Genomic DNA, 24,499 nt, shown 5'->3' with positions numbered 1-24,499 from the left:
GGTGTGAGGGCAACGAGTCGTGAGATATTACCCACCCACCTAACCTATCGCAATCCTACCAGTCGTTTATCACGGTGTCTGAGAAGCAAATAATGCAATAGTTGAGCGATACTCACGATATCATGCATTTTCTCGGCGATTGAAGCGTCTGGCACCGGACTGGACGCCATATCCGTATAGCTGCGATGTCTGAATCTGCCCAAGATATAGTCCGCGACTGGATGGACCAGTAGAAAGGCCCGAAGTATTTGTGCCAGACGAATATTGAGCGGGCGCGTGGTGTGTCTGAAACTGTTGTGGATCAGACGGCGTAATCCCAGTATGGCTGGACGTCCAAGCACGCTGTGATGAGCTTGTTCCTTGATGAGTTGGGAGCAGGACAGGCTGAGGGTGAAACCGGACCGCGTACGGGTACATAGAAAGGTGCGGATAGTGCGGCCACATGGAGGCAGGTTGTGTAGGAGCCTGCATCATCGCGGACGGCACTTGAGACTTATCAGTATTAGACATGTACTGATGGAGCGCCTCAGGCTGATACACGGGTATGAGCATCCCGTGTTCGCCTTGAATGAAGCCCGTGGGTCTGAGAGGAGGCTGAGACGGCGCTTGAGTGAATTGCCTCCGGATTTGTTGATTGTTCTGCGGCAGGTAAGGAACCATAGGCTGCAAAAATACGTCAGCTAACGTTGTGAAGCCATCTCCATTATAGCTTACCGGGCCCCAGGCGGTCGGTGCTCTCGCATACATTGTTCCCGCGTCAGACGGGTTAGGCGGCAATGAACCCTGAGCTTGCATAGCAGAAGGCTGCATCATTCCCGTATAGCCCGGCATAATAGGGATTGGATAGGGATAATGTGGTGAATAGGGCGGGATCCATGGTTGACCTGCGTAGTATCCAGCGTTAGGCATAGTCCATGGCTGCGATGCCCCTACGGCGGACGCAGATGGGCCAACTGAACTTGAGGATGGCGGCGGCGTCAACGAGGCGACAGTAGCTGCAGAGTGATCATGCGCAGAATCTGATGTCGGAAGGGCCACCTTGGTTGTGCTTGACGACAGTGAAGATAAATGAGATCCTACAGCGTCTCCGGACCTTGTATTATCCCGGCTTATCCCGCCGGACATATATTGATGGTCCTCCATTCTTTTCCTTGGGTTGTCTGACAGTGCGAATGGTACAAAAAAGGGGATGTGAGCAGCGTGATTCAAGCTGCGAGATTGCTGTGCAAACGTACCCGTCTTGTCCGTGTCCATATATGCGCGTCCGTTATCATTGCAGACGATGGAGGATGCTCTGAAAGGGCCCGGAACTCTCCCTCTACCACGACCATATCTCCACCGGCCACGCTGCCTCGCATTGCTGTCACGTAACTGCACTCGAATTTGGCGGCCATTATGTTCCCGGTTATTCTGTAGCACGGTAATTATGAATCTTGGCCGCTGAAAACTAGACTGAAGCCTACCACATCCCGCACAGCTCGCGCGCTAGACTCAGCTTGATCATATGTAATGAAAGCAAATGACGTCTGTTTATGAGCTATTATCAAGGATGTAAGAGGTCGCTCGTCACTCGCCCATTTATGACAGCTGCCGAACTTACCAGGGCGGACTAAATGGACACTCTTGATGTTGCCATACTTGCCGAAAAGTGCGCGCAGCTTCATCTCATCCCAAGCATCGGATCCGTGCATCTCCAAACCTCCCACGAAGATGGTGGTAGCATCAAGCTCGCTTTCACCTTCGTAGGCCGTCGACCAGCTGCCTTCTTCTCTCGCGACGAAGTCTCCAGCAAACTCCGGCACCCCATAAGGCGGAGCCACCTTCGACATGGCTTCTTCAACAGAGGTGGATCGCAGATGAGCGGCATGATCCATGGAATCGTGTCGCCTATACGGCATCAAAGGGCTCGTTTTGACACCGAAATGACTGATCGACGATGATACAAAGCCCGCTTCCCTTGCGCTCGCATGTTCTTCCTCCCTTGGAGGCGACCTTTGGTGGCTGACGACGTCATTCTGCTGGGAAAGTGGCTTTTCAGCAACTGAGGGGGTATCTATCGACAGTGATGAAGCGGAAGATCCAGCGGCCACAGATTGCTCTTGCAGACTACTCAACAAGTCATCTCCGGGAAGATGTTGAGCCTCCCATTTGTCACGTAATTGTGGAAGATCTGCTGACTTTGGGAAACGGAGAGCGAGAAAGTCAGTCGTAGGACAGTTCGGGCTTCTCGTCGGCCCTGTAGCCGAAGATCCGTGCGGAGCAGGTGCTTCAAGAGCATAAGGACTACGCCAATACGGAGTATTTTGTGCGAAAGTCCACGGGTAAGGAGATAAGGAGAATTCACTTGACGGAGGTGCAGTGAACGTCCGAGAGTGCATTGAACCCGCATTGAAAGCGTCGTATGGCCCGTAACGCCAATAGTCATCATCTTCAATTGGACGAGGTTGCGATTGAGCTCGAGTGTGAGCATCATATGAACCGAAGCGGGGAGCGAGAAGGGCAGGACTGAATATATGGGGCAAAGTACCTGCTCGAGACGGCGTGCCTACGTGATGAGCCCAACTGACGCTCAGGAAGGAGACACGGCGCAAAGTCTCAAAGAGACAATCGTTAACATGTGAAGTGCGAAAGTGTCGTGACAGTGTCATACCATCAAAGCATTCACGCAGTCCTCGCGATGATTCCATTTCACTTCCCAAATAGACGCGTCCATATCGGGAGAGCGTGCCGCATCATGCGGATGAGGGCGAGCCAAATCCACGCTCGAATGTTCCGCACTACCATCAGCATCTGTGGCACAATACGATTCAGAGTTACAGGCAATGGTGACTGTTCGATGAGATTTACCATCGGTGCGGTGGCTATACGCGTTAAAATGCTCCACCGGCCCGAATACAGAGACGATTTTGAGCATTGTCTTGATATGACGAGCTCAGCAAAGAAAACAAACTGCGCATATACGTTAAGTACTGACATCCACATCATACTTGATCGGATGGATCAATACGCCTTCGTCGTCGAAAGCATCTACATTGCCAGGACTGTCGACGTTACGCGAGACGTTTTTCACGTTGAAATTTCGAGCCTCAGCGTCACATAACACAGTAAGGTATCTGGGATTCGTTCAGCAAAAATCCATTACCAGGTCTCGCGTAGCTCACTTAGAATTTCGCGGGCGATAGATACGTATTGAAGTGGGCAGACTACTATCCAGGCTTGCAACGTTGAAGGACTCCTCAGAGCTTGTCAACGGAACTGCTCGTGAGGGCCACCTGGCGAGGGGTGTCATGTTAGATCGGGCGAATCATGATCGGAAACATCTTGGTACCGATATGAGAGCAACAGTGTCCTGAATGCTCTTGCAGGCTCATAACGGAGCAATCTCCCCAGGAAGGGGCGAGGAGGGATAGAATGGAGAGTACTGAGAAGTTTGCGTGCGGAGGATGCATCCTAGATCCGAGCAAACAGCAAGTGTGTCATTCACCACGCGCATATAGTCAGCTTTCCAAGGATCTGTACAGGCTGCGAACATATAACGTACCTCGCACTGCACGAATGCACAGGTACCGCCTTTTTGATCACGGATTACTTTGACACTCTTCACTGGGCCATACTGCAAGAGATAGTCATGCAGTCTGCGCCGCAACTCTGTGAAGTCCACTTCCGTTGGCAAGCTGAATGGGTAACGGTCACTAAGAGGTCCAGAGTCATCAGACTGTAGCAAGGTGACAAACCTTCCCACAAAAATGCTAGCATCATGCGATGTCTTCTCTAGAGGGCTTGCAGGAACGCTAACGTTTGAAGCAATGCTTGCAGCGTTTGACAGATCTCTCAAGCTTGGCATAACGGATGCAGCTGGGCTGTCCAAAAGAGTGAAACTTGTCTGCAGGTGGGACGATGGAGATGTGGGGGGAGGAGAAGAAGGCAAAGAATCATAGCGTGTTCCCCAAGCACGTTCTCTCGGGATGTGCTTGGTAGGCATGGGCAGCAATGAAGAGAAAAATCTGCTACACCGACGAGAGCGAGCGAGCGAATGGCCTGCTCCTCGGCAACGACCAGAATGAGGATACGTCGCTCAAGCCTACAGAAAGAAAGAAGTAGAATAGAAAATGAAGAGAGGAAAGGGGAGAACGGAACGATGTGGTGGAGACCAGGATGTCATACTCTGACATCTCATGTGCGCCAGACTTGGACGGTGTCGGACTGTGCTCCGCTTGTGTTCTATGGCACGCTTCTTCTTCCGTGAACGTCGCCGCCGCCGGCGGACTCTGTGAATTATAATCCGCCACAGCTTTATGCTACTCGTAGTTTAGCGACATTAATGCACAATTGCAACATAGGTAGCCCTAGGCCAGATCGCTAGAAAGGCATTTATAAGGTTACGAAATAGAAGTATCAAGATGGATAAGTAGCATGCCTAGTATACTGCAAAACTCGGCTCGTTGATGCAGTCCACACTTCACTCTACGTCGTCACGCGGACTAAAGACCTGAAACGAATGGTCGTCCGGGTAGATCCACGCGGGACTTGTCGATGAGCGCAGAAATACGAGCTGGAAGAGAATCTTATCGACAGAAGCATGAGGCGCAAATCCCCTGGCGCAATTTATGACGCTCTGCGTAGCTAGATACCTGCCTTTTCAGGCATCGATGAGCTGCGGTGGCTTCCATGCCGCTACCAAACGTCGGCGGCGTTTCTGTACGAGCTTTCCTGGCACAAACCTGTCTAATGAAGTCGGCGCAAGATATCCGAGCCGAGGGTAAAGAAATGGGGTACCAAGCACTATCATATCACATCTTCGTACGATGGACGCTCGTTGAACATATGAACGTTGAATGCAGCTGAACGGATACAGGTGTCCTTCACGAGGGTTTTGGCTCGGAGATTAGTGTAATGGGTCATTTGGCATACCTCGTAGCAGTGGCGGGTGCATGCATGAAGCATCGTAAACCAACCCCCCTGCAGAAGCATAAGGTGGAGATCAGGAAGATCAGTGACAGATCAATGAGTTCCTAATTACTCTATCAAGAGAGTTCCCCTTCATCTGCATGACAGGAGACGGAAGTATCGCCGTACAAATGTCCACGCCCGGAAGCCTTGCAGTGAAACGGCCGGCAGGCCTGTAACGTTGCCGTCCGGATCATTCTGAGCGCAGGGTCAGACTCTGAAGACCTGCAGAGCACGTTGTGTACCTTCAAGTGGAACATCCTGTTGATACACATTCGTGTACCATATTCCGACAAACAACCTCAGCCGTGGTTCTTTTTGAACAGACTCCGTCACTGAGACACCCGATGGCACTGCAGCCATCAAGGCAGCGCATGCGATGTACATTGAAAGCATACTGCAGAATATGGAGTGTAATCAGGTGCAGGTCTCATCGATAAGGATGCAAGAGCAAGGTTAAGACTGCGAGCCAAAACGCCTAACACAAGACAATATTCATTTGAAACTCCGACAAGTGTCGTCAAAGCCCGTTTCAAATCTGCACTTTGCTCTGTGCCCTCCAGCTTATTCTCTTTATCTTACACTACCTTCTTTTAAAATCAATTCAAGATGTCTGACGACGGATACGAAGGCGGAGGTGATGATATTGATTACGATGCCTCAGGGTAAGTCTCAACCTTTCAACAGTTACTGATCATTTGGACGAATATCATAACTTTCGCAGGTTCGCCGAAGACGCTTTCGTGCGTGCTCTATACTGGCTGTAGCCGTATACTATGAAGCCTTACCTGTTATGCGGCGTGGGCTGCAGGACGACATTCTTGTAACTGAGGGCGAAGCTCCGGAAGGCGGCCAGGCAAACGGCTACGAAGGCGTAGATGGTGCAGAACAAGACCAAGACCAGGAAATGGCAAACGGGGAGGCCCCTCAGCTCACTGAGGAGACCAGCACGGCAGGGGCGGGAATGTCAGGAGAACGACAGCCGAACAAAGTTCGAGTGACAACACCGTACCTAACAAAATACGAGCGCGCGAGGGTTTTGGGCACAAGGGCGTTGCAGATCAGGTACGTAGTCAACCTCTTTGTCAGCGCGGGCGCGAAGATGTTGAGCCATGTCTTCATATGCTTTCTCTAACGTTCTAGTATGAACGCACCAGTCCTTGTTCCGCTAGACGGGGAGACGGATGCACTGCAGATAGCAATCAAGGAGCTGTCACAACGAAAAATCCCGCTCATCATCCGACGATATCTACCAGATGGCAGTTTCGAAGATTGGAGCGTGTCTGAGCTGATCAGCGACTGATGTATGCTCCGACGTGGTCTTCCACTGTATTTCGTCATTGATATCTACGCTCTGTTGCTTTCCTGGTGCATGTCCTGCTTAATGGTTTAGACGTCTATTCCTCGCGAAACACGTTAATGTTCATGCGGCGGAAGCGCATACTCTTGAGAATCGAAGCCTATGGCCAGATGTTCGGTAAGCGAATTCGTACAAGTGGTATTAAATATAATACATGAGGACAAGTGGGGAAAGCCCTCTATAGGACAACTTCTGTCGTACTGACTTTCCGCGAATTCGGCCGTCTGTCGATGACCACCTCCACCTCCACCCTTGCCTTTCTTTTCCTCGTCGCAGCACCGCGGGGCTTCACAGCAGGTAACTCTCCAAGATTGAAGTCGGCCCGGTCGCCATCGTGCCTGATGTTGGTAGTGTTGCCGAAGAGCAGCCCTCGCTCTTCGAAAACAACCCTCCCCTCTCGCTCACCACCGATCCGTTTCTTGGACGAGTTGCATTGATCATCATAGTGACCATCGGTACGACGACGTTTACCAGGAGAGGAGGATGCGGGAGAAATTGCAGTAGTATCGCTTGTTGGTGGCGCATTCTCGCGACGCAAAGATGGTTTCCTCTTGGCCCCTATCAAACAAGCAACATTCACTCCACTCTTTTGCAGGTAGTATACAGAGTGAGACATACCTTTTTGTTCGGCACCGATCGTGTTCGTGATGTCCTTCGCTACCTTGAAAGTGCCCGCTGTCTCTGGTTCTCCAACGGCAACAAGCTTCTTCTGTACCTCCCAATCCGCAGGCCGCATCTTCTTCCACTCATCAATGACCTTTTCAACCCAGTCATCTGTCTCCCCCGCGACATGATAGTCAATAATACCATCCCACTCGCTTCCGGGTGCTGTCTTGTTGACGAAGATGACTTTGCCCGCAAGACTTTTCCCATTCTTTGGGGATGATGACGTAGAGGAGAGAGACGAAGTGGGGTCGTGTACCGCCTTAGCGAAGTCTTTGACAAGTTTCTTGAGACCATGTACTTTGAGTGAGGTGCCCATGATGATGAGCATTTCCGGTTTACGCGTGATGTCTGCTGACTGGATGGTGCCGATGTCATCGCCGAGAGGATGTGGTTCATCATACAAAACGATGGCGGGTCGCAAGATGCCCGTTTTTAACGCACGTGCGGAACGAGCGACGCGAGCTTCGGCTGGATTCGAGACCATGATGAGCGGTCGGAGTGTTATAAGGACGGGACGCGAACTCACATCGAGCGACACATTCTGGACAGTCGGGAGCAACACCTGTATTGAACAAATCCAGGTGTTCTTTCTCGCAGCAAAACTCAGCTGAGCAGAATGTGCACCGCACACGGTGAATATCGCCATGCAACTGCACGCTCCGCACCTCCTTCGCCTTAATCCTCCCCTTTCCCTTACCATCCGTTCTTGCCTCCTTACTTGAGCTCCCAAGAAGACCAGCCTTCTCTTCGAGTCCATCGATATTCTGAGTATACGACCGCAATAACTTGCGCTTCGCCTCCAGCGTTTTGAGGAAGCGATGGGTTGGTGAAGGCGACGCCACGTCAATAGAGCGCTTCAGCTGGGAGATGAACGTGTAAAATACGGAAGTCGAAGTGGGGTCGCGGAATAGCGACGCGTCGAATAGGTCACGTCCCTTCAGCACGACGTCAGGGTACTGCTGCTTGACCAGCGCATAGAGGCCGTCGGAGGATCGGAAGTCCTGCAAAGACGCGTTAAGTCTATGAAAATATAAATGCATGAAACTCAAATGCGCACTGGAATGCCACAGGAACACGATATTCCAGCCCCAGTCACGACTACGATTCTCTTGCATTTAGCCACGGATAATGACAAGGTGGACAGTGTCCGCCGAACAGACGCGTTTGACGCGTTCTCATCAAGGTTAAGTGTGATAGTCATCCTTTTCTCAATGCTGAGCGGATGAGACGGCTGATTAGCAGAGGCCTTAGGGGACAGTGGTGGCTCGCCGGTCAAAGCTGTTGATCTTCCGGGTCGCGTCATATAGCACGTGACAGAAACGCGTCTCAAATGTGTGACCGCGTCCAGCCGCGTGGGCGGCTAATCAGGGCTTTTGCTCACAGCCAGCAGCATATTGCTGGTTTCTACAGTCGACGTGCGTTGAGGTCTGCTGCTAATGTATCAAGTGGGTTAACGCGATTTTAGTTGAGCATCAGCTCCATTTTGTTTATCCTATTGATCAATCGCTCGAGCGGTGGACACACGACATCTGCCTCTTCAATATACACCACATTTATTTCTCCTCCTACAACGCGGTACATAGTTAGTACCTAGCACTACGGTGTTGACGCTTAAGTTCATTATCTCCTCTCGTCTCCGATTGGCCTCGGACAACTACTCAACAACGACTCCCGTCCTGCGCAACACGTAAACAAAGTATTGGATTGAAGGTGCGTACACGCCAGGCTTGGTCTGCCCGGAGGGTGCATCTACAGTGCGGTGCTGTTCGAGAATCCAATAGCGGGAAAGGGCTGCCTGAATCCCGTCGTTCCGTCGATCGTCACCCTCCGGAGCGTGCATGAAAGAAAAGCGAGTTGAAGAGAAGGATAGCGAGATCCAAAGGCCTCCAGGATGAATTAAGTTTGCGAGGTGGAGAGCGAGGAGTATCACTGGTTGTAGTCGGAGGGGATATCCTTGCTGTGCTGCCAGACGTTCAACTACAGGAGAATTGGCAACTGATGGCGCCAGCCCATCCTCAACGACTATGTCGTCTCCGCACGAAATCGCATCGGACGTGCTTTTATCCAAGACGATTTCAAAGCGCGCGCGTTGACCCGCATCTTCATGTCTCCTCGGGTCGCTACCGAGCAACGGTGCCAAGTCTCCCCACTTGAGAACATCAGCTTGTACCCATTGCATACCGATGTTGCGGCGGTCGTGGCTTTGTCGGTGAATACGAGCAATCTCGGCCTCTATCCCTTTTTGGACCGCAGCCTCTGAGAAGTCCAAATTCACGATAGCACCTTCATTAGTCGCTTCGCCATAGACCTCGATGTATGCGCCCCGAATGTGGTCAGAGAGCTTCGACGTCCCGGCTCCGATATGGAGGCATTGAGGTGCGGCGTGAGGAGGGTCCCGTTGCTGCCGCAACAGGGAGCGGAGGTGATCGCTGAGGATAGGGATGAGTGTTTCCCGACCGTCTCCAAGCCACTCGAAGTGTCGTTCTTTCTCAAAGCGATCGTCCCAGAAGGATTGGAGATGATATTCAGGAGGCATAACTTGAATCGGATGAATGATAGGCGCTCCCGGTACACGCTGGCTCAGACCAGTATATCCTGCCATCCGGACGTCATATTCGGGCGAAACGATGGTACTATTTTTTCCTCCAAACAACATTTCATTGCTGATTTTTGTACTCTCCGCAGCTCCGACTATTACTTTCAGAAGAACGAGCACGGCATAGTCCTAACATCTCGCTCTGAGGTAGGCGTTCGCTTGTAGTACCAGATGCCAGTGGAGTTGCAAGACGATTCCTCATCAGCATCAATGCTCTTGAACTGACCGAATTGCTCCTATGCAAATAGTTTTAGATATTGATATGAGGGGCGACGGGATCGAACATACCGTTCCGAGAACATGGTTGTAGTACCAAACCTCCTCTAAAATCGTGTTGTTCTCACCTCCACACCCTAGATATGGTACCGCTCCTGTCTGCGCTTTGAGGGCCGCTTGTATTTGGCTCAAGGTGTACGTGGTAGTATTTGAGGGATATATGCCGGAGCTTACGACCTATTATCAGGGTGATACCAGGCCGAAAAGCTCAGGAAGACACATACGCTGCAAGGATCTCCCATGTAGGATACTTCTGGAACGCGCGCACGACAGACAAGTAGAAGTCAATAACGTCCTGGTGCTCCTTATAGTCGGGGCCATAACACGCCACGTCGTACGTCGAGGTGCATGTCGCATGCTTCGAGAACTAAGGAAAGAGAGAAGAAGATAATGTGCCAGCTGCGACCACAAAGCCTTCGGGTGCCTACCTCATGCGCCCAGAAGTCACGGTTCGGTGCGCCTTGGTTAATCCAGTACTTGTTCACTGCGTTGATGGGAGTATTGAAGTGAGCATAGATACGCGACGTTGGAACGCGTTTACTTACTGTAGTCAAGAAGATCAAGCCGTCCAAATTCAAGAACGAAGTTCTCGACGGAGATGCCATGATACGGCGGTACGGGAGTGCCATCAGGCAAGATGGCAGGCGATGGGTCAGGGTCATACTGTCGTGAGAAATCGCAGTACTGGCCGTACGTTCTTGACAACTATCAGCAAGTATTCTACGTCAATGCTGCCCATGATTAACACGAACCCATCGCAATTGTCCGGCCACAAGCCGTGGATTGTCCAACTGTCCTTGGGCAACAGTTGTCCCTCGCTTTCCAGCCCAGTGTACGTGTCCCAAAATTGAGTCTGCAGGACTTGACCTCCAGGACTAGGGGAACAGCAAGTGTTCATGACGACCGACGTATTCTCGCAAGAGTAGAAGAGAGGCTCGTTGACACACGAAGAAATGTTGGGGAAGGTGTTCGGTACTGGAATCTCCCATCCGAAGGCATTGGTCCTAAGGACCAAGGAGAAGAACGCGAGTAGGCCTGCAATAGCCATCATACTGTAAGATGACACACGGCGGGGAGAGCTCCTGATAGCTGTATTCCTGCAGACCGTTTTCCTCGCGTTATTTATACGCTGCGCGAACGTTACCGAGCAGTGTCTCACATGCAACTGGGCGCTATGTCTGCTTCTAATCAGGCGGTCGATGTCATTGGGAAGCGTTGGACCTCGAACGCGTGTGTATGGTTCCTGGAAATTTGAATGAGGCTCGTCCGAAGAACCGTTGGTCGAACGTGTTTGAGGAGCGCTCTCGGCGATGATCCTCATTCGATGGACCATTGTCACTTTAGACTAATTGCATAACAGACATAGAACATGTAAAGAGGGCGGCAGTAGCATGTAAATTTAGAAAGGGCGGCTTTACATAACTTGCCTGTCACAGACGTCCGACCGGCCTGTCCCATTTTCTCAGAAAGGCCATCACTCTTCTCTCCTTTGACAGCAAGCCCTCAAGCACGTTCTTCCTCCAGGATGTCCCCATAGCTGTCTTGTATTCCTCGCTTTGAAACCCATCGAGCGATTCCCACTCGTGCGTCGCCAAGTACTTCGGTGGCTGCTTCTGTTCTATCTGCCCCTCCACTCCCATCTGGCCCCAGTCTTTTAGCACGAACCTCCGGCTCCTGATCCAACCAGGCACCTTGGCGAGCAACGGGATGTGCTCTTCTTCATACCACCTGCTGAACTCGTCTTCGTACTCTGGCTTCATCTCCAACGACACGAAAACGACGTATGGTGCTGGTCGTGTCTCGTCATATAGCACGGAGGACGGGTGAGTAGGGCGCTCCATCAACTCGTAATGTCTCCGGTCGAGCATTTGGATTCTCCTGAGGATGTCCTTCTCTCTCCCGCTCCGTGTCTCTGCCAACGTGGTATACGGCGGCTTCTTGGTCGCCGCGTAGGACTCGAGGTCGTAAGAAGCACCGTAAGTCGGCTTCATCCCGTCGACCGCCGTCCAACGTGTCCAATTTAAAAAAGTGGGCGTGTTTACACGGAGGGGGATGTGCTCGTTATCGTACCAGTCACGATACTCTTTCTCAGAGACATCAGGACCAGGCTCAGAGAAGACGAGGAGAAATGCTGTCGGGGAGTCCCCCATCTGTCGCGCGTTGGTGGTCAGAGCAGTGGTGTGGCTGGGAACTTCATCGACATTTAGGTTTATAGTGCGGGACGGCGGGGTACAGTGCATTCCGTCCGTCACGATGCCGTTGTTCGCATGTGGTCATATGCCATGTCGGAGCGAAGCCTATCGCAACCTGCGACAATCCGCTTGATGCATTTTGCCTGATCACACCAGCTATGTGGTGAGCATCTGACGTAGGATCACACAGTTTCGACAAACATGTCAACAGGATCAGTGAATCCAGTACAATGCACGACAATTAAGAGGTGGTATAGAATATTTCTTGCTCGCATAGCAGTAGAGAGTGCCAGCCCTTCGGAGCCCAAGTGAGGTGGATACAGTCGATAAGCGAGACGCAGAGCAATGCAGAGCACCGAGTCGAAAGCACAAGGAGAGCGAGACCGGTGTAGGTTCCGATCCATTAGACGTCTGCCCAGCCGCCTTCGTCGAGTTTGTACGACGCTTCGCTTTCTGGTTTGTCCGGGCTGTCTACCAACTTCGCCACACGCTCTTCAGCACGGCCTAGGAAAATGAAGAGTATTGAGCATGACGAATTCAGTTGGCACGGCATTTCAAACCGGAAGAACCAAGGACTAACCTTTCCGCAGGAATATCCTGGTGGCTGAAGCATGTGAGAGAATGTGACCACCGATGGGTTTGAGGGCACCGCCAGCGACAAACGTCATCGTCGCACCGGGATCAGCTATACAATACGTCCGTTCACGGCGATATCAAAAAGAATGCATACGACATACACTGCACTTGATTCGTCAGGAGGATGGCGATCTACGGAGCGCCGTTAGTATCAAGATCATTTTCCAGGACTTTGAATTGAAACATTATACTCCTCTGAGAGTTTACTCAGCCTTGAGAGCATCTTCGCAACTGTCAGTGACGCTCATTATATGCGCGCGAATCGCACTAACCTGTGCAAGCTATACGGACATCAGTATGCTGCCAATATGGAACGCGTATATGCGCACCTTTTGCTGTCTTTCGCTCAACTCCCCTCGGCCAGAATAGTCAGTGCGGAAGCAGGCCATGATACTATCCACAATCTGCGTGCAGTAAATTTTAGCCGGGTGATCACAATGCCTTTGAGTCAGCACACCATGAGCCTGAAGTCCTTGTCCTCGGCAAAGCGTATGGAGCATTCATTGATGAGTTCCATCTGAGATGGTGTTAGTGAGTCCCATGAACACGTGCAGCAGATGAAGTCATACCTGATGTTCACTATTAAATGCCCGGGCTGCATGCACTATTACGCAGGAGTCCGGCGGATATGATAGCGCTCGTCCACATACCATAGAGTATGTTCTCTAAAGCCATATCTCCATTCACTCCGAAACGTTCAGCTATGGCCCTGATGCGGTCAGGTCGAAAGGTGCCTTCGGTGTCAATGTACGCGACCTAGACCAAGTTGACACCGAGTTCCTATACATTTCAAACAAGTGAATCATGCTACCTTTCCTGATGCCCCACCCATGTCCGAAGGGAGTTGCGTTACCACACTCATGGTATGGGCAAGCTGGGTCTTTCCAGTCCGATACTCGCCATAGACTGTCCATGCAAATTAACAGCTGGCATCGTACGCCGACGAGTCGCACCTTCTGTTATCGATTGCGAAATTATACCACCTGAAGTATGCATTAGGTGGTTACGGACCAGCAAGAAATCTCAAGCGCACCTCCCAGAATTGTATCGACAGCTTTGCTGCCAGTGCTAATGATCAGAACGCGCTTCCTCTTGTCCGAAACCTCGAGCCCCGTGGAGAAAGATGAGCCCTAGCGACGAAATTGAGTGCATGTATGCGCATTATGATATGAGACTGTACGAGAATCTTGTGAGCTGCCTCCTGATAACAACGTCAGTGCCTGTTGGTAGCACGACAAAGCGTGATTGACCTTTATCTTTTCAACTTTGGCCTCTGACATTCCCTGGGGATATTGGATGTCCAGTGAGAGCACGAACAGTGCAGCAGCGGACATACTTTGATTTTGAGCAACTGCCTTCTCGTCGTCATGCTCACTCCCGAGACAGTATTGATAGCAGCAGCCTGAACGCTTGTCTTTTACACGTAATAATTGCGCATACAAGCCATCTTACCTTGAGCTTCAGAATATCTTGCACATTTATGCCCTGCGATTGAAGAGGCCATTTCAGTCCATGTGCAACGAGCTCACGAAGACACGCAACGGCGCATATAGACACGTATTGAGCACTTACATGCTGTTGTAGCTCATCTACACTGTCGAAATAGGGCCCCTAGGACGAATGAGAACCTCGTTGGAAAACGTAGATGGCGTGCTTACCTCTTCGATGTCCTCCTGTGGACTAGGAGGACGCGAGACAGTCGGGGCACTCTGCGATGCAGTACGACGAACCATCCTTCTAGATATCAGCGGAATAAAGACAACGTTCCAGTGCAGGCACTACTTGTCGAGAAGAGACGGCGCGTCGCGACTCGGACGCAAGGGAACCTTGGGTCACGTGGTCGAGTTGAGGATCACATGACTGCTTATATAAAAACTAAATAAAAAACAAAATAAATTACAGCAGCTTATTTAATAAATAAACGGAAATACATGCAATAAATAATCAGATAAACATATTAATAATTAATTGGATCACGTGGCTCAGTTGCAGTAATTTAATAGATAAACGTGAATATATGAAATAAATAATCAGATAAAACTATTAAAAATTGATTAAAAATGAATGCCAGGAGCGTGGCTCGAACACGCGACCTCCAGAACCCTCGTTCAATCCATGCGATCTTCAGTCTGTTGCTCTCCCAGCTGAGCTATCCCGGCTTACAATGATTTGCAGGTTATTTATAATATATGTTTCTGCATGCCATGAATTCTGGTATGTATTGCATGTTCAGGGACTACTACGCCGACATTCGACCAGATTATAATGAGACTACTATGTCACGATCACGACTAGAAAACAATGACAAGGGAGCTATCTGAAAAGCTGCTCGCCTCGCGTCTCGAGAGATAGACAAAGAGATGAAGCAATGCAGTAGTATATCGACCAGGAGATGTACATCACACAATGAAAGAACATGTCTCACGTCCCTTGCTGAATACGAGTCAATACACTAGAATTGCCAGTTGTACGCGCGAACGCGGATAGGTACAATCATAATCCTAAATGTATGGCTTCTGCGGATACTCGGTCGTGTGGCCGCCACGGGAAGGGCCATTTCCATCCTCGATCTCATCTACGGATCCTAGAATTTCCTCTTCTGCTTCGCCAGCTGGCCCAGGTGTCTTGCTGTTTTCCTTGACTGACCTTGGATCCTCAATACTCGCAGAGTGGAGGTTGGCGTCGAGCTGGGTAGATCGCAGAGGCGTCGGGGCGCGTATGATGGGCGTCGGCCCAGAAAAGTCCTTACCCGTCATGCGGGACAGAGTCTGAATATCTGTGAAGACTAAAATGAGACAGAGACGTTTTGTGGACGTGAGAGGCAGTTACTCACCAACAGGTTTACGATTGTTCAAGCAATAATTGATTCTGGCAGGATTCTTCTTATCCTCTGCCTTGAACTTGTTCTTGCACGACTTGCGATCTCGCCCCGGCAGCACATACGCTATGAGTTCGTAGTTCTCTCCGAACTGTGACAACGCCTATATGCGCAAGACATAAGTATTAATCAGTAGAAAATCAGATGTGCTGACATCATAGAATAACTCTGTCTCTTCGGCGCTCCAGCGGGATCCTCGCAGCTTTCTACTGTAAGTCAGAGAATTGACGAACTTTGTGGTGTCCGACTCTTCCACATGAGTATAATGTTCCGTATGTTCTTCTTCGTTTCGATTTACGAAAAGAGAGTCTTCATCAATAATTGCCTCGCCATTCGCGCCAATCCTGACTTGCACGTTATACCGGCTGGTAGCCAGGTTCTGGGTGTAATCGAAATCGTCATTGGCTCGTCGTGCCTTCTTTGTAGGACGGTTCTCTATAGATGCAGATGGTCCTGCTAATACAGCGTCTGGAGCGACACCATCTTCGAGCGATTCTGTGACTTCAGTGTCAGCTTTGGGCGGTGGCTGGTCTTCATCCTGGATGGTCCTGCCATACTTCTTTGCTTCCATGGCCGCCTTCATGCGCTCCCTCTTCTCCCTGTTTGCAGCCCGCCATGCAGCATGATTTGTCATAATTTGTACGGTCTTGCTGCTGATACGTCCTTGACCAGTGTCATCGCATAGGGTTGCCATCATAACTGCAGTCGGATCTAGCTCTTCACCAGGACCAGTGTTCAGTTCAAAGGGAACAACTGAAGAGGTTCGCGTCCTTGGCTTGCGAGAACCAGTAGAAATTCTGTGCCTGCGCCTTTTAGGGCCGCCAAGAGGCTCATCATCCCGCTCGGAGTGAGAAGCGGCATCTGGGGCGCGCCGACTCCGACTCTTTCCAGATCGTATGCTTTGTTCGTCGGTGCCTCTGTCTAGAGCAATAGACGTGGGGATCTCAGTTGAGATACATAGGTATCGTTTCTCACCATATTCCCAGTCTGCAGCAAACTCCCCTTGATCGCCCGCGGACTGCTTTTGAGACAGACGTTGCCGAGGCTTCGGTTCCGCAGCCGCGCCATCTTCGCCCTGGGATTGGTGCAGCAGTGAAGTATTATCCTGACTGGTAGTGTGCGATGACGAGCCAGGAAGCGGGTACGCATTCACAAGAGTCGGGTCTATCTGGGGCACGCTAATCGAAAATAGAGTTGCAGCCTGCATGGTGCCAGAACGGCTAATGTGGTGCACTGAGCTACTGTCGGGCTGATGCGCACTGGAAAGAGCAGCAATCGCCGACGTCTCAGGTATGGTGGACGCCGGGAATACTACGGGAACAGCTCGCCGGCCGACCATAATTGGGGTTGCAGAGCTTCGTGACGGTGCATTGACAGGAATCCCGCGACTTGAAACCTTAGGTAGACTGGGAGTGCTCGCAACATGTGTCTCGATAGTAGGCGGCCGGGCTCCGTCTCGGTTTGAAACAGTGACCCTGGATGCAAATGCAACTGACTCGGCGGTCACACCATCCCTGATGTCAAGAGAGACCATAGAAGTTTCGGAAACAACCGTTTGACCGTGTTCGTAGGGAGGCATAAGAGCGAGTTGGATAGGAGTAGGGTTAGAAGGAATGCGGGACGGAGAAGGCATAGCTACTAGCACACTTGGTGGATGCATTTCGCCATTTCGTGTCTCGACATCACTAGAGGAACATGGTGCATCCGATACAACGGAAATCCGACGAGTTTCTGCGCCTGGCTGTGCCCGCGGCCTCGCGATGGGCTTGAAAACGGTATTACCTTTCTCTGCGAAAGAAATTGAGACGGCATAGATGGCGATAATTATATGTTCACTCACGAACGCGCGTGGACATGGCTACTGCACAACCTTGCGATGCAAAGAGGGACAATTTGCGTGCCAAGGCAAGTCGCGTCCTCTGTACAGTGTGTACAGTAAAGGATTGTGGCAGATGAGCGGAACGCTGGCAGCGCTTATTGATCGCCATCCGCGACACGATCCTCTACGATCCTGCCACCCGCCACCACGCCGATACAGCTTGCTATGGAGTTGCCCGTCGGCCCTCATCCGTGCTGGGAACTAGAGGACAATGCACAGGATTTCGACGAGCCCCGCGAGCTACGCAGTATACCGGATAGGTGCGTGCAAGCGGTGGCTACTCACTGCATGGGTATGTATAGTTGATTCTTCCATGCCCCCTTACAGCCTGATTGTACTCCAGTCACTGAAACAGTGTAAGTTCAGCTCGTATAATTCGCCGTACTTGTTGTGTAATGACCGCTGCAGCGCGCAACAAGTGGCTTACTTCGTTGCTACCGAAATTCTCTGCCAAGGCCCGTGGTGGCAAGCCTCCCGATGTTGTACCTCCCCCGCATACGATCAAGGCTCATGGCCGATATGACATGAAGATCGGACCTCATGTATTTTCTAACACGGCCTTTTACGAGGTCCATTATCTGCCACAGGAGCCCGGAGTACCAGCTTCGTACGGGCAATCTGGTCATAATGAGACCGTGCAGCAACAAGCATATTCCGGAAACCAGTGTTCTCAAGCGCCTTCCCATAGAGAAGGGGCGCCTATGTCTACTGCAATGACTCAATCGGCATATTCACAGTCTCCCTCCTCTTCAAACTCTTCAGCTATGAACGCGATTGTCACTCCAGACATGGTATCTGAAGTGAATGCCGCAGCCCTCTCCAATCCGACCCTCAACAATTTGCTTCAACTAGCTGCATCCGGTCGAGCTACTGCGGAACAATTAAGAACACTCGGGCTGCTGGTTCAGAGTCTCGGACAGAGGCAGCAACATGAATATATGAAAGACGATACCTCAACCCTTCCTCGATCTCATCATTCACCTCGTCCTATCAGACCATTTGATATTGTCGTTGAGTTTCAGGAGAAACCCTCAGACCGTTGGATCATCTCGCGTGGGCCCGCAGTTTGCAAAAGGGAGCTGAGAAGCGACAGGCGTTCCTCAGACATTCTGCTTAATGTAACGGCGCCGTTTCCTGGAAGTTTACTTTATCAATTGCATCATGCGCGGATGACTGGCCAAGATAACGCACCACTGGCGGACATTCCTTTTCAAATCGTAACAATGCGTCTATCAAGAGCAACACATGCATTATGGGATGCGTTTTCGACGTGGGCTGGCGGCGAACAGGGTATGAAAAAGAGCAGATCTGAATTGTTGAGAATGGTGAGCCCTATCCTGTTATGATCGAAATTTTATTGATGCCCTTTCAACCAGGCTAAGAAGGTTCCTCCGCGAAGCTACCTGCAGTACCAACTTCCAGATGGCCCGCTCCTTCAGCAGATCCACGATGTGAGTTCACCTCATCTCTCAACGCCTTTGATTTTGATTACTACTGGCTTCATAGTCTGTAGTGTTCCCCTATGCTACTAAATCCATCATGCCTAACAACGCGGATAGCAGTAGACCCAGGCGCAGGGCTACAATCAGGAAATCGGTCAATCCGCTCGCGGTGCCTGGCGGTATTGTATCTTCTAAACAGCAGCAGAAGCAAAAGGCTCCATCCTCAACAACTCCAATTGCGTGTCATGCATGTAAACAGACTGACGTCCCGCTGATGGTTGGCGGCAGTAAGTCAACGCTCAGTCATGAACCGCGTCGTCTGCCTGATTTTACTGTTCTTTGAATCGAATAGGATACTGCCGTACTTGTATTGAGGCGGGAAGGGCAACGAATGATACGTCTCATGTCCTACAGCAACAACAAACCTCCATGCACACATTCGTTGCATACAAGGCAGAGATTTCGTCCCGTAGTCCTCCAGCAACCAGGCCCAAGGCGCTTCATCCAAGTGCCAGTCTGATGGGCCCCCTTGCAACTGCTCAACCGCTCATAGTGCCTAGCGTTCACCAGCCCGCCACCAGGGATGCGACAAACTGACTGTAACATACCATTAGTTGAGAACGTGTATGTAAAGTGATTACACTGCTACTACCTGTACTTAGCAGAAACGAGACAAATGTTATGCGAGTACATAGAACTCCCTAAGTGAAGATATTCACCGTCCAACCCATCCACCACACGATGACTCCCCATTCTGCGAGAATAATGCAAGACTCCACGAGTACGGCACACCATTGGATCAACAGCCCAACGATGAAGATAGGAAATACCATCCACCACAGCCCAGTATGCGGGATCCAAGGCAGATCCCAATTCAAAGTCAATTCGATCGCAGCACGACCTTGCAATCCCACTACGCAGAGACTCAGGAAGTATAAGCACAATAGACCCACCCAATGCCGCAACGATCGCCTGGGGAACTTCTCAATGAGGTATCTTTTAGACTCTCCGGTGAACTCGTTCCGATACCAGGGGATGATCAAGAAGTCCTGTACGTCTTTTCCAATGACCTTTCCATAGTTACGCCAGAACGGTGTGACGGTATCGAGCAGGAGCGTCAGCGCATCCAAAGCGAAGTCCCACAATTGCTGATAATGGTTTCTGTAGCTCTCTTCCAGAGCCACAATTTGCGATAGCTATCATGCCGATCACACATGCATCAACACGCTGAAACGGGTGGAGAGACAGGATGCTCACCTCAGGATAGACCAATGAAGTGTGAGCTAAGGTGTCGTTGTACTCTTTCTTCACCGTCCTGTGGATATGCTTGACTCCCATCAGCATCTCCATCACCTTCTCCGCCTGCTCCGTAACACGCTGTCGATGGCGCTCTAACTTTAACAGCGAGTCTTGCAGAGAAGCAATAGGATCGTGGAACATGCTCTTCGACGGAGTCGCATCCTCCGAATTGGGGGTAAGAGCGGACACGAACGAACGCAGTGTCTTCCGTTGACGCTGTACTCGCTCATGTATATCTTCCACTGCTCTCCAGCCGCTGAGTGTGCGAGTGCCCCCGAGTATCGCAGCAGGATCGTGGAGGAATGCCTCCAATACTTCGGGTGGCAGATTTGGATAGTCGGTTCCAAGGATACTTGTGAGACCAACCTGAACCGAATCGTATTCTCGCATGCTAGTTCCAACACGATGAAGCATGTGGCGAATGTTGTAATTATGCGAAGCAGCATCTTCCAAGAGCCTGCAGACTGTTCATCGATGATTGCATGCATGCGAAAGAAGAACACTCACTGAGCTTTCCGATCATATTCTCGATGCTCCGCTTCCTCGTCTATCTCTTCCTGCTGTATTATTCGCTCTTTGCTCACAATGCGATCAGATGAGGGCAATGACACACGCTGTCTGCGACGAGGAATCAGGCGACGCGGCGGTGCAGGGGACGTATCAGGAGGACCCGTCGGATCCTCAGGTTTCGGAAAACCGTCCCCTCCTTCGTTCCGTTCGAAAGCGTTACGCGTGGCCGTCCGGGTTTCTTCGCGACTCTGACGCCCGTGGATAGGCTCTGATAGTGCTTCATCGTCAGATCCCGAGGTATCCGATGACCGTACGCGGAGGCTCGCTGGTTGGCTACGAGCCGCAGACCTCGCCAGCTTCCCGAACGCATCATCATAGAAACTCCGTCCTGATAACGAGTTTCTACCAGACGATAGTCCCTCCTCGCTGTCGTAAGGGCGACGTCGTAAACGCTTGGCGAGGTTACGGAGGTGACTACGGTTCTTGCCGCCGATGGCCCTACTGCTGTACAGAGAGTCCGGCGCCGAATCTGATCCTGGGGTGAACGAGTGTCTCCATTTCTTGTTGAGACCCTCATTGCTTGGCCTCGACTGCGCGCCGACAGACTCGCGACCAGATTCAACATGCGGTTCGAACGATACCTGTTGATCATACGAGGACCGTTTACGAGAGAGGGAGGGTTCCAGAAACACCGGCGAAGGGTTCCACGACCACGACCCACTAGACGGTGACTTCGTCGTCTCGGGTAGCGATGCGGCTGTTGGGGAAGAGTCTGGGGGAACGACATCCTCAGGGATGGTCGCCATCGACTGATGGTGTGTGAGCGACTTTGCGTATTCTTCCATGATGAGGGCAGTAAGGTACCACGGAGGGTGCGATGGCCTTGGGCCACGGCTGTCAAGGAGATGCTTCAACCATGTCAATGGTTCCGCCTTCTCCAACGATGCTTTGACTCCAAGCTCTTGCTTGTCGTACCAATGAGCAACATCAAGTAAATTCACCGACGGCATATGTGAGCCAGGAGGTGGTGAAAGCAGATTGTATCGCCTCTGTAGTTGATCGCTGGTAATTGCAGCCTTGCGCAATGTGCGGTCCTTCGCGTTACTTCTGATCTGTGCCAACTTATCTGCAGCGTCGAATTAATATGGTGTAAGCAGATTCGCACGTTGACGGGCGAAATACCTGCATAAAGAGAGTCCTGCTTCTCAACAATGTTCCGGCCTGATGGCATTGAGAATCGATCCTTGTGTTTGCGCTTGGGACGGTGCAGGGACCAACGCTTCTCCGATCTGTCATCTTCCGAGCCAGAGCCGGTCCAGTCAAGAGTAGCGCCGCCGTTCGACGATAGCGGGACTGGATGTAGCGGCATCATTCCGACGGATGGACTGAAGTCAATCTCTGAGTCGTTGGTGGATTTCTCGGGTTCCGACCGCGCGACAGATGAAATCTGTAATGGAGGCCGAAGAGAGGAAGACTGCAGCGAGAATGGTGCTACATCAGAATTGTAACGCGGGTCTCTCTGAGACATGAATTGCGACGCTCTCATGCGTGCTTCTCGTCGTGCTTTCAGCCTGATAGCACGCTGAACGTCTTCAATGATTCGTGGATCTATGAGCTCCATTCAGCAAACCATATTCCACCAATCACGCTGGATTCAACGCGCCTTCACGAGCTAATTGCTTGTCAATATCTGCTAATTTTCAATGCACTATAGATACGTACATAAATCATACTCGTTCGAGAATGCAGACGACTGCGAATGTTCGGCCAGGTCATCTGAGAATGTGCCTTGAGACGTCCTGTCTCTCTTGACAGTCTTTCTAGGGGCATGCGATATACGCCGAGAGTATCTAGCAGGCAGGTCTCCACTTCCAGATGAGAAGAACTGGCCAGCCGTGGAGATCTTGGCCTCGGTGGACTTTACGCGACGTCGTGTATCTTCACGGGCTCCGAGTCCGTCAAGGATGGACGCTTCCTTTCCTATCGTTGACTTGCGGCGAGGAGCATGGGTACCAAGCCCTGGGAAGTTACCACCATAAGAGCGATCATCTCCGGGACTGGAACGATCCTCGTCAAGTGGGAAGTGTATGCGCAACTGCCTCGATAGCGAACTAGGTGGGCTAGTGGTGGCAGTGCTAGATAATGTACGTGGGGAGGAAGGTCCAGCCTCTGCCATTAAAGCCGGTCAAAGTTGGCTAATCAAGCTCAAGCTTCAGTGTCAGCTCAGTGCTGATATAGCAAGTCGGATGAGTGATGCAGGGATGGTACGCCGCACAGTTGTGCATGACCATAGTAAGCAGTGGCCTTCTGCTAGACCAAAAGTCAATTGAAATGGGCGCCTAATCACAGACACCACTTATTATTCTCGCACGCCATAGAATTCAGTGGCCACGATACAGTGACAAATATTGGTCCACAAAATAACCAGCAGCGAAAACTATTTAAATGATGATATTCTACTAAAAGAGTGCCTTTAGGTTAATGGTCTTCGGCTTTGGTGGCCAAGAACTTCTCACTCAAGTGGCTAGTAGAGAAGAGTAACCATCAACGTGCGTGGCGGCCTGGCGCTATGATAGCCCTTATTCATGGAACAGGCTCGCCCATAGCGTCCACGGATGAGCGCGAACATTCTTATTAAATCAGTGGAGTGATACGTGCATGCATGAACTACTGCGTGCCATTCATCGAGGTACACGCATCCGCGCTGCCCGTTTTTTGAGTAGAAGGCGGATAAACATAACAGCAGTAAACGCAGAAAGAGAATACCTGCAAAAAGTTGTAGAATGCATGCTCCTCGTGAACGCTTTGAAACGCACCATGTTACTACATATGATGCGTGCGAGTTCCTCACATCGACGGTCGGGGTTCTCCCAATAGGTATGCCCTGGGCCAATCTGGACATCTGCTCTCCACCATGACCCTCTGCGGGAAACGTGTCAAGAGACAAGAAGCGCTCGAGTCGTAACTATGTTGCGCACCGAATATCTCCTCAACCAGGACAGGCTGAACGTGAGCCTTATCTCCTCCAGCATGCTCAGCTATTGCAGGGACATCCGCCCAGTACCATTCCCCCTTTTCCGGGTGATTGTCTGGAGTGAAATAGTTTCTCGTGGCCGAGGTTCTCAGCATGCCGAAGACTTGGACTTCATGGTTCTCCAAATGACGTTTCGCAGCGTCGGCAAGCTCCTTCTTCACGAAGCCACGGTCTACCAGCACAGTGGATCCATCTTGACGTACCAGTGGCACGACCAAGTGGTAACCATTAGCACCATCTTTCACTCGAGGACCTAATAATATCGCATGTTCAATATCCCAACGGCCCTTGAGAATGACCTTGCGGTACGCAAAATCTGGGACAGCTGAGAGACTTGTATCATTCAAGAAAATAGCGTGAGGAGTGCAATGCACTAAGATGCCTTCGAGAAGTCTACGCACTTTACTCGCTTGGGGAGCGAAATGGGTTCCCTTTGAAGCTTCTCCTCCAGCTCATCAACGAGGGCAACCTTCCACTTAAGGCGTTCCACCTGCCATGTCCCAAGATAGAATGCGAAGACTGGGATAGCTCCAATAAGAACCATAGTAGGCGTGATCCATCGATCTTGCTTCGCCTTGAATCTTTGCGATGGCGGGGCTGCGCTCGACTCCACGCGTCGGAAACAAAATATAGCATCTTTCGTCCATCTTTTTTTGCCCCAGAGTTTTGGTCCTCCTCTGCAGGAGCGTAGGGATGACAGCATAGAGTCAAATGTCTGTAGACCTTGTGATTGAAAGAGCGCGACCGTATGGCCGCTGAGAGACGGTCGTGACCGGCGAAGCGC

At 51.1% G+C, this 24,499-nt stretch overlaps 11 protein-coding genes and 1 non-coding gene across 12 annotated transcripts; 2 read left to right on the top strand and 10 right to left on the bottom strand.

Moving 5' to 3' along the window:
• Positions 1-120: 120 nt before the first annotated feature.
• LAESUDRAFT_752188 (uncharacterized protein) lies at positions 121-3,982 on the bottom strand (the record flags this gene model as incomplete). Its single annotated transcript, XM_040911712.1, has 12 exons — positions 121-663; positions 715-1,160; positions 1,236-1,410; positions 1,464-1,537; positions 1,601-2,594; positions 2,651-2,790; positions 2,848-2,917; positions 2,975-3,113; positions 3,162-3,272; positions 3,329-3,450; positions 3,542-3,692; positions 3,735-3,982. 12 exons carry the CDS (start codon positions 3,980-3,982, stop codon positions 121-123), a joined length of 3,213 nt encoding a protein of 1,070 aa, XP_040760221.1.
• A 1,574-nt stretch (positions 3,983-5,556) lies between these two features.
• On the top strand, positions 5,557-6,387 carry LAESUDRAFT_815327 (subunit common to RNA polymerase I; the record flags this gene model as incomplete). The annotated part of the gene is made up of 4 exons (XM_040914678.1): positions 5,557-5,612; positions 5,672-5,690; positions 5,759-6,012; positions 6,091-6,387. The coding sequence occupies 4 exons, from the start codon at positions 5,557-5,559 to the stop codon at positions 6,248-6,250; spliced, it is 489 nt and encodes a 162-aa protein (XP_040760220.1). The 3' UTR covers positions 6,251-6,387.
• On the bottom strand, positions 6,380-8,231 carry LAESUDRAFT_706219 (DHS-like NAD/FAD-binding domain-containing protein). Its single transcript, XM_040906614.1, has 4 exons — positions 8,031-8,231; positions 7,500-7,974; positions 6,926-7,441; positions 6,380-6,865 (listed from the first exon to the last, which is right to left on the bottom strand). The coding sequence occupies exons 1-4, from the start codon at positions 8,172-8,174 to the stop codon at positions 6,486-6,488; spliced, it is 1,515 nt and encodes a 504-aa protein (XP_040760219.1). The 5' UTR covers positions 8,175-8,231; the 3' UTR covers positions 6,380-6,485.
• Positions 8,232-8,509: 278 nt separating this feature from the next.
• LAESUDRAFT_730226 (uncharacterized protein) lies at positions 8,510-9,579 on the bottom strand. The gene has a single exon (XM_040909794.1). The coding sequence runs from the start codon at positions 9,573-9,575 to the stop codon at positions 8,628-8,630; it is 948 nt and encodes a 315-aa protein (XP_040760218.1). The 5' UTR covers positions 9,576-9,579; the 3' UTR covers positions 8,510-8,627.
• A 94-nt stretch (positions 9,580-9,673) lies between these two features.
• On the bottom strand, positions 9,674-10,893 carry LAESUDRAFT_661879 (ribonuclease T2; the record flags this gene model as incomplete). The annotated part of the gene is made up of 6 exons (XM_040904959.1): positions 9,674-9,805; positions 9,858-10,014; positions 10,070-10,212; positions 10,274-10,329; positions 10,391-10,542; positions 10,598-10,893. The coding sequence occupies 6 exons, from the start codon at positions 10,891-10,893 to the stop codon at positions 9,674-9,676; spliced, it is 936 nt and encodes a 311-aa protein (XP_040760217.1).
• A 382-nt stretch (positions 10,894-11,275) lies between these two features.
• Positions 11,276-11,995, bottom strand: LAESUDRAFT_738757 (uncharacterized protein; the record flags this gene model as incomplete). Its single annotated transcript, XM_040910931.1, has 1 exon — positions 11,276-11,995. The coding sequence occupies one exon, from the start codon at positions 11,993-11,995 to the stop codon at positions 11,276-11,278; it is 720 nt and encodes a 239-aa protein (XP_040760216.1).
• Positions 11,996-13,304: 1,309 nt separating this feature from the next.
• LAESUDRAFT_730223 (uncharacterized protein) lies at positions 13,305-14,443 on the bottom strand. Its single transcript, XM_040909793.1, has 8 exons — positions 14,332-14,443; positions 14,246-14,284; positions 14,126-14,158; positions 14,010-14,075; positions 13,924-13,956; positions 13,854-13,874; positions 13,707-13,803; positions 13,305-13,656 (listed from the first exon to the last, which is right to left on the bottom strand). The coding sequence occupies exons 1-8, from the start codon at positions 14,404-14,406 to the stop codon at positions 13,532-13,534; spliced, it is 489 nt and encodes a 162-aa protein (XP_040760215.1). The 5' UTR covers positions 14,407-14,443; the 3' UTR covers positions 13,305-13,531.
• Positions 14,444-14,738: 295 nt separating this feature from the next.
• Positions 14,739-14,832, bottom strand: LAESUDRAFT_t81. Its single transcript has one exon. It is a non-coding gene; the product is annotated as a tRNA-Phe (tRNA).
• A 342-nt stretch (positions 14,833-15,174) lies between these two features.
• LAESUDRAFT_661835 (uncharacterized protein) lies at positions 15,175-16,758 on the bottom strand (the record flags this gene model as incomplete). The annotated part of the gene is made up of 3 exons (XM_040904957.1): positions 15,175-15,449; positions 15,507-15,654; positions 15,706-16,758. The coding sequence occupies 3 exons, from the start codon at positions 16,756-16,758 to the stop codon at positions 15,175-15,177; spliced, it is 1,476 nt and encodes a 491-aa protein (XP_040760214.1).
• Positions 16,759-17,592: 834 nt separating this feature from the next.
• On the top strand, positions 17,593-19,215 carry LAESUDRAFT_661897 (uncharacterized protein; the record flags this gene model as incomplete). Its single annotated transcript, XM_040904961.1, has 6 exons — positions 17,593-17,690; positions 17,758-17,786; positions 17,839-18,051; positions 18,124-18,755; positions 18,807-18,881; positions 18,937-19,215. Coding segments are annotated over 6 exons (1,326 nt in total), but the record flags the coding sequence as incomplete, so codon positions are not given.
• A 65-nt stretch (positions 19,216-19,280) lies between these two features.
• LAESUDRAFT_752181 (uncharacterized protein) lies at positions 19,281-22,991 on the bottom strand (the record flags this gene model as incomplete). The annotated part of the gene is made up of 7 exons (XM_040911711.1): positions 22,404-22,991; positions 22,345-22,353; positions 21,864-22,289; positions 20,679-21,807; positions 20,130-20,628; positions 19,592-20,068; positions 19,281-19,469 (listed from the first exon to the last, which is right to left on the bottom strand). The coding sequence occupies exons 1-7, from the start codon at positions 22,855-22,857 to the stop codon at positions 19,281-19,283; spliced, it is 3,183 nt and encodes a 1,060-aa protein (XP_040760212.1). The 5' UTR covers positions 22,858-22,991.
• Positions 22,992-23,109: 118 nt separating this feature from the next.
• LAESUDRAFT_752180 (mitochondrial protein required for respiration) lies at positions 23,110-24,481 on the bottom strand. The gene is made up of 4 exons (XM_040911710.1): positions 24,117-24,481; positions 23,660-24,048; positions 23,498-23,603; positions 23,110-23,447 (listed from the first exon to the last, which is right to left on the bottom strand). Exons 1-4 carry the CDS (start codon positions 24,416-24,418, stop codon positions 23,363-23,365), a joined length of 882 nt encoding a protein of 293 aa, XP_040760211.1. The 5' UTR covers positions 24,419-24,481; the 3' UTR covers positions 23,110-23,362.
• Between the last annotated feature and the right edge of the window lie 18 nt (positions 24,482-24,499).

Source organism: Laetiporus sulphureus (genome assembly GCF_001632365.1).
Source record: "Laetiporus sulphureus 93-53 unplaced genomic scaffold LAESUscaffold_48, whole genome shotgun sequence".
In the NCBI taxonomy this organism is placed as follows: Eukaryota; Fungi; Basidiomycota; class Agaricomycetes; order Polyporales; family Laetiporaceae; genus Laetiporus; species Laetiporus sulphureus.
Note: the sequence above shows the minus strand (reverse complement) of the source record. Positions and strands in the feature narration are given on the sequence as shown.

Bases quoted from the DNA above. Each gene is read 5' to 3' on its own strand.
- LAESUDRAFT_706219 (XM_040906614.1), bottom strand. From the start codon at position 8,174: ATGACTATCACACTTAACCTTGATGAGAACGCGTCAAACGCGTCTGTT. The intron at 7,975-8,030 runs GTGCGCATTTGA...GCGTCTTTGCAG, and splicing joins CGTGTTCCTGTGGCATTCCA to GACTTCCGATCCTCCGACGG. The intron at 6,866-6,925 runs GTATGTCTCACT...CTTGTTTGATAG, and splicing joins GATCGGTGCCGAACAAAAAG to GGGCCAAGAGGAAACCATCT.
- LAESUDRAFT_730226 (XM_040909794.1), bottom strand. From the start codon at position 9,575: ATGGCAGGATATACTGGTCTGAGCCAGCGTGTACCGGGAGCGCCTATC.
- LAESUDRAFT_730223 (XM_040909793.1), bottom strand. From the start codon at position 14,406: ATGGTTCGTCGTACTGCATCGCAGAGTGCCCCGACTGTCTCGCGTCCT. The intron at 13,957-14,009 runs GTATGTCCGCTG...CAATATCCCCAG, and splicing joins GGCAGTTGCTCAAAATCAAA to GGAATGTCAGAGGCCAAAGT. The intron at 13,804-13,853 runs GTACAGTCTCAT...TTTCGTCGCTAG, and splicing joins AGGCAGCTCACAAGATTCTC to GGCTCATCTTTCTCCACGGG.
- LAESUDRAFT_752180 (XM_040911710.1), bottom strand. From the start codon at position 24,418: ATGCTGTCATCCCTACGCTCCTGCAGAGGAGGACCAAAACTCTGGGGC. The intron at 23,604-23,659 runs GTGCGCAACATA...CGTTTCCCGCAG, and splicing joins CCTGGTTGAGGAGATATTCG to AGGGTCATGGTGGAGAGCAG. The intron at 23,448-23,497 runs GTGCGTTTCAAA...AACTTTTTGCAG, and splicing joins GCATCATATGTAGTAACATG to GTATTCTCTTTCTGCGTTTA.